The following is a 6,930-nucleotide window of genomic DNA, read 5'->3' on the forward strand; positions in this document are numbered from 1 at the left end:
GTTGGCTGGAGCGGGCGGAGCACGCAAGTCAGATCTAGGCAGGGTAGGTGTGCGAGAAACCGGGTTGAAGCGCTGCTCGGGTCAAGGTCTGGGAGCACTCTCTCGGGTTTGGTGGCTATTTTGGGTCTATGAGCCATTTTTCTCCAAATTTGAAGCTGTCCTCTTTCCCGGAACCGAGCAATTACAGCCTAATTTCAACTCTAATAACTCTAGCAAATTTACAGACCCTTTGCCACACATTAATGCTCATAAACATGCGAGCAATTACAAATTAATACTACAAAAAAAAAAAAAAAAACTTAATTTAATATCCAAAACCTAAAAACCATTTTAGTTTCCAATCTCAATTTTATCTAATAAATTGAAACCTACCACATGCAATTGAGAAAAATTAAAACATGCTCTGATACCACATGTTGGTTTTTTTGTACAATTAAAGTAAAATTGATCCTTAGTTTATTGATCCGAGGTTATTAAGTTTAAGTTTGAACTTTATGTAGTGACATAACTGTGGATCAAGTTCAAATATATAGCCAAAATGATCTATAGTATATGAATAAGATTGGGCGCTTTATTCTGGGGACACTATGGATGCGACCCATTTTGTAGTTAGTACGAACGATGTGATCCTAAACCGTTCATGTGGAGACATGAAAATAGGGGCATCCTATGTAAAGAGTTTACATAAGACTGAACCATGAAATAGTCATTTTTTACGTTCTAAACGCCGTTTAATGTATAAAACTGACTATTTCATTAATTGATAACTTAGGAAACTTAATCTTAATCTTGAGCTAACTATGAACTCCTATTCACTCGGAATTATCCTTAGATCTGCATAGGTGAGGGCAGCTCATTATCGTTGGCCCAATAAGCCTCCCATTTCAGGGGTAAGATCAGGTGGATAGCTGGGAACATAGGGTGGAAGACGGAATTCACTCCTACCCCGTTATAAGGATAGTAGATAGGTTGTTCTCTTTAGTACTGAATCCAGGTCTTAAATAAGGGGTTCCCACCCCCTCCTTGGCTCGAGAGGGGTTCGGTTTATATGTTGGACCTTAAACCAATTGTTCATTAGATCATCATTGGAACTTAAGGAATAAGATGTAGTCTCGGGGGTAAAACACTTTTTATGACCCAGCCGAGATTACGAACAACCTGTGAAAGATTAGCTTACTAATCATGGTTATATCGTATGGACACAAATATATCTATAGTGAGGGGAGTGCAACTACGGGACTATAGTGGAATGACCCGTGAGTTAACGAATGTTGATTAGCTCCGTCTAAAAGAGTTTAGCCAACTAATCTCGGATCGTTGGAGCCCATGATCTATAGGTCCATTAGGTTCCCCTACTAGATATGGAATAAACTTAGAATAGTATGATAGAATAACTCGAATTGTTCAAATTAGGTGAAAAGAGAAAAATTTACAAGTATATGTGATATAGTGGTCGATTTTTCAGTTTAGAGATATAACTTTAATGGTTGAAGATGTAAAAATTCAAAGAGTTGACTTTTGCCTTTGAAAAGTCAAACTTTGACCGACCTTATATTCAATGTGATTTGAATTTCGAGAAAATGAATGCGGATTCATGCTTGGAAGGTCAAAATTAGTCAACATGGAAAAAATCATAAAAGTCAAAATGTTGGCTTTTCGGTCAAAGTTTGACTTTGACAAAATGACTATTTTGCCCTTTGACTAAAGGTAGTGGGAAAATTCAAACTTTTGTTGGATAATTCCACTAACAAGATAGTGGGCTAGGTGTTGGCTAATAGTGGAGACATCAAGCCCACTTAGATAGTGGATTTTGAGGTGTTGGGTTTTTATGAATTTGTTTCATGCAATTTTGCATAACTTTTTTCTATAAATTTGGGCTTTCGATTTGGATAAAAGACTTTTGACATTTTGCCAAAATTGGTTTCTAAATTTGGGTTGGAAAAAAACACAATTTTTTGAGAAAAATTCAAAACCCAAACCCAACCCAAAAATCCATCTTCTATTTTCATCTCTTTCTCTCTCTCGGGTTCTTCATCCATCAGGTCCCACAACCCGATTCTGAATCCAGAGGATAGTAGGTCAGCTCTAGTGGTTGTTCAGTTCGTGTTCGAGCGGAGATAGAAGAGTTTCGGGAGTTTCAAAGGTAATATTTAAAAAAAACCCTAATTAATTAATTTAGGATTGTATGATTTTTTTGTGTAATTAGAGTAAAATTGATCCCCATTTCCACTGCGCATGCCTATTTTTTCCAACCTGTCAACTTTTATCACTTGGGGTCTAATTTCTACAAGTATTTTAAGTTTGAGGGACCAATTTTAACACTTATATAAATTTGAGAGATCAACTTTTACGATTAAAATTTTGAGGGTGAAATTGCAATTACTATCATATTTTAAGGATGATTTTTGCAATTTATCCTATAAATAAAAAGTATCGTTGAAATGATATCATCTAATTCTTTCTTTAAAAAAAAAAGCTTCCTACTTGCCTTTTGGTACAAGTAAATTACAACGTTCATTTTGAAATATGGGCTATTATTGAAATTACTGAAATATGTCAACTTAGGTGGATAGATATTTTTTTGGCGTAAGCAGATCACACCCCCATTTTTCTAAGAGTATTTCGGGAAAAAAAAAAAAAATCAAAGTGATATATTTGATACAAGACCTAGTTCTTTGGATATCTTTGATTGTGGAATCGATTTGAAAAGTTTCAGATTTAGAAGTTTCCATTTACATATAGGTCGAGATGAATCACATTAAAAACTAAGAGAAAAGTTCCTATTTGCTTCCATATTTAGTGAAACAATTTAACATTTGACTTCGAATTCATCCAAACAAATCAAAGGTAAATAATGAAAGGTACTTCAAAAATTTTCATTCATTTAATATATGTTTTCTATCATTTTAAAAGCTGCAATATTACATTTAATCTTTTATAAATATTTCAAAATTACATTTGAAGATGAAATTCATTGGAATGACATAATATAATGAAAATTGGGACTTGCTGGATGGAAATTAAGATAATTTTGTACGCTGTGATGGAGTTTGTGTACCAATTTAATTTTGCTCTATATTATTCCTACATCGTTTTAAATCTTAATTTTTATCCAACATTCTAACAAACATTTTTTTTTAAAAAAAGGTCAAAGATAATATTATAATTTTTAAACAAATGAGTTTTTTTTTGGAAACAAATTAATCACAAAATTTAGGATTTTTCCCTTCTCCTTTATTTAATAATTAGCTAAATATGATGACATTAACCTATATTCCTCAACATTTTTTTTAAAGAAAATAATTACTTAAAACTTAAGTTAGGAAATTTACTCATTAACTCAATTAACAAACCAATCAAAATTGAATCAACAAAACACTAAAACTAATATCCACATAAAATATCTAGACAAGGGTACAAAATTTGAAATAGGTGAAAAATTATAAATGAAAATTAAGTGAATTTTCAAAAATAGAAAAATAAAGAAAAATATTTACATAAATTATAAAATTTACTATAGTTGTGATAGATATTGTTATCAATATTTATCATAGATAGATGCTGATAGAAGTCCATCGGCATGTATCGGTGATAGAAGCTGACGCAAGTCTATTACTAATAAATGCTGATAGAAGTCTATCAATAATAGAAACTGATAGAAGTCTATCATTGATAGATGCTGATAGAAGTCCATAATTGTTTATCAATAATAGAAACTGATAAAAGTGTATTATTGATACTATTAATGATAGAAATTGATACAAGTCTATCATCCATAGAGGTTAATAGAAATCTATTCGTGTCTCAGTATATTTTTTTTTGTTATTTATATAAATAGTTTGTCATTTTTCCTATCTCGAAAATTTCTCAATCATTTATTATATCTGAAAGAGTATCCAAACACATTGGTTAACTTAAAAGAACAACTCAACCAAAATAGAAATGCAGTTGGTATTGTGGAAAGGTAGATAAAAAGGGGAACCATTGACATTTAGATCAACCAGAAAAGAAAAAAAAACAAAAACATTTTTGTTTCCAAGTGGGAGCCACCACTTAGCAGCACTCCCTCCCATTTTTGCCTTTGAAAAACTTGAAAAAGTAAAGAAAAAAATAAAATAAAATAAAAAGGCTAAGTATACTTCCTATATAAACTTGAGTTCTTGATGAAATTGGGAAGAAGAAAAAACAAAACAAAACCATATAGAAAAAGAAAGTAGAATATGGGAAGATCTCCTTCTTCTTGTGATGAAATTGCCCTCAAAAGAGGTCCTTGGACTCTTGAAGAAGATGAGAAACTTGTTTCTTTTATTACAAAATATGGCTATGGCAGATGGCGTGCCCTCCCTCAACTCGCCGGTAATTCATATATATATAATGTCTCTTACGATGGGTTTTATCCTTCTTCTCCTCTATCTATTTTTAGAGAAATAGAATGAAGAAAGAAAGAGAGGGACATATTTTCAAAATTGAAGGGCTATATTTAAATTTAAATTTTTGCTATTAATCATTTTTTTCAGGACTTAATAGATGTGGGAAAAGTTGTAGATTAAGATGGACAAACTACCTTAGACCAGATATTAAGAGAGGAAAATTTTCTCAAGAGGAACAACAAACCATTCTCAATCTCCATTCAATCCATGGAAACAAGTAATTAACAAATTATAGTATAAATATTCATTTCTCTATTTACTTATGTTTTCTTTTCTCTTTTTATTTCTATAATAATAATAATAATCTCTCTTGTAATTTTTTGTTTGGAAGATGGTCTGTCATTGCAAGTCACCTACCAGGACGGACAGATAATGAGATAAAAAATTTGTGGAATACTCATCTAAGAAAAAAGCCCATTCAAATGGGTTTTGATCCCATGACTCCCATGCCCACAATTTACAAGAATACCCTCTACTCTCATCTTCATCCTCTCTTAAATCTCCAAAACCTTCTTCATTTTGACCTTCCTCTATTGGAACACCAACTAGAAGCTCTTCAAATGGCCACTTTACAAGGTAAAACTACATAATATAGAATCTTCTTTATTCATATTTTTAACATTTTTTCTTTTTAATTTGGAACCTTCAAAATTTACCAAAAGGTTCAACAAATATGTATACTTACCCTACACAAAAGTAAAGCCCAAGGAAGAAGGAAAGGGCTACTGTCCCCTTCAAAAATTTAGATTATACTTTTTATTATTTATTTATTTTTTTTAAATTTTTTTTATAACTCGAAAACTTAAAAAAAAAGTTTTTAAAAATTTATTATCTGTTTTGAGAATTTGACAAACCCTAGGAAATGTAATAATCATAGTAAAAAATGATATAAAACAATCATAAAATTCAAGAACACAAAATAAAAAATGAAATTGTTATTAAAATAGAATCTTAAAATTTCAAAATCCAGAGATTACAACTAAAAGAAATTTACATGAAAAACTTTGCCGTATAAAAAATGAATATTTCTTTGAAGTAGGCTATTGTTAGTTAAGATTTAAATTATATCTTGGTTCCTAAATATTATTATGATTAATATTAATTGAAAAGTAACTAACTTAGAAATTAAGGGAAAAAAAAGAACACTATGAGAGTAAAATTAATTACTTTCTAAGATGATAGCAATGAATGAGTAATGTATTTGGACTAATAATTCAGAGTATAACATATTTAAAGAATTGAAATTATAGTCAAATCTAATCATAATAGACTCTATCGATACTATTCGTATTAGTAATATGGTCTATGATTGATAGACTCTAAAAGTTGGATATAATTTTTGTTATATTTGTAAATTTTTTGTATTGTACTGTACCTATAAATACTTTAGACCTTATCGCTATATTTGCCAGTATACCTAATTTTATTATTTTAATCCGATGCTCTTTAATTTAACAGAATATTTACACCATGTTCTCCAACTTCCAATTTCTCCGTTCACACCCACTTTCCGACCGCTTCAACATAATCGGAATATGTCCTTTCCTTTTGCCCATCTGCCGGACTTGGAGGTCTACGGAGTCTCTGATGATCCAACGTCGACGGTAGTTCACCGGCGACCAGATATGGCGGCGGTTTCAGGCGGCCAAAGCGGAGCTTCCATGTGGGCTTCTTCTTCATCTTCAAATGCTCTGCCGCCGCTTCCGCCAGTGGAAGCTCCGTCCGCCGACGTCCTGATCTTCGACGATTATTCTTTCTTTAGTGAGATGGATCCCTAGATCTCTGTCTTTTTTAAGTCAAAATTTTAATTTTAATTTTCCTTTTAAATTTATGAGAAGAAACAGATCGCTGTACATAGATTAAATATGTGATCAACTAATTACTAATATATGTAAATTGTAGGTGGTTTTTTTTTTTTTTTTTTTTTTTTTTTTTTTTTTTTTTTGCGCTAATTGAAATCATAAATCCTCTAGTCGATAACGCTTGCGGTTAGATTATATAATATTAAATTTATCATCATTTATCTACTTAAATTTTTGGGTCAATTGGTGATTTAAAACTTACATAAAATAAAATGTTTGGTGCTACGATAAAACGTTATACTTTGGATGAAAAATTGCATTCTAGCTTTTTGTTTAATTTAATTTTGGTTTAATCATAAGTTTGAGTAAGTGCTTTAACAACTTCAATTTAGCTCTCTAAACTTTAAATGGTCTAATAAATTGCTTTTAATTTTATATGTGAGAGAACTGTTTGGGGCACTGACATGACATGATATAGGATGTAGAGAAGAGGATGTGGAAAGTTCTAGGAGTTCCGAAAATGGGTCCACAAATAATTATAATCGGTGAGATAGGATAATGGACCTTTAAACACATATAGGATGTGGGGATATACTTTTAAAACTAATGAAAGACACACAATTTGGATTTCTATATAACGAGAACTCTGAATAGATATTTCTATTTTATATTTAATAGTTAAATAGAATTTAAATCGC

The 6,930-nt window shown here is 31.1% G+C and overlaps 1 protein-coding gene across 1 annotated transcript; it reads left to right on the forward strand.

Annotated features, from left to right (window-relative positions):
* Nucleotides 1-2,172: 2,172 nt before the first annotated feature.
* Nucleotides 2,173-6,326, forward strand: LOC120073557 (transcription factor MYB53-like). The gene is made up of 4 exons (XM_039026388.2): nt 2,173-4,356; nt 4,518-4,647; nt 4,762-5,006; nt 5,889-6,326. The coding sequence occupies exons 1-4, from the start codon at nt 4,221-4,223 to the stop codon at nt 6,206-6,208; spliced, it is 831 nt and encodes a 276-aa protein (XP_038882316.1). The 5' UTR covers nt 2,173-4,220; the 3' UTR covers nt 6,209-6,326.
* Nucleotides 6,327-6,930: the final 604 nt, after the last annotated feature.

This window comes from Benincasa hispida, chromosome 1, assembly GCF_027475165.1.
Source record: "Benincasa hispida cultivar pf3 chromosome 1, pf3_genome.v1.1, whole genome shotgun sequence".
In the NCBI taxonomy this organism is placed as follows: Eukaryota; Viridiplantae; Streptophyta; class Magnoliopsida; order Cucurbitales; family Cucurbitaceae; genus Benincasa; species Benincasa hispida.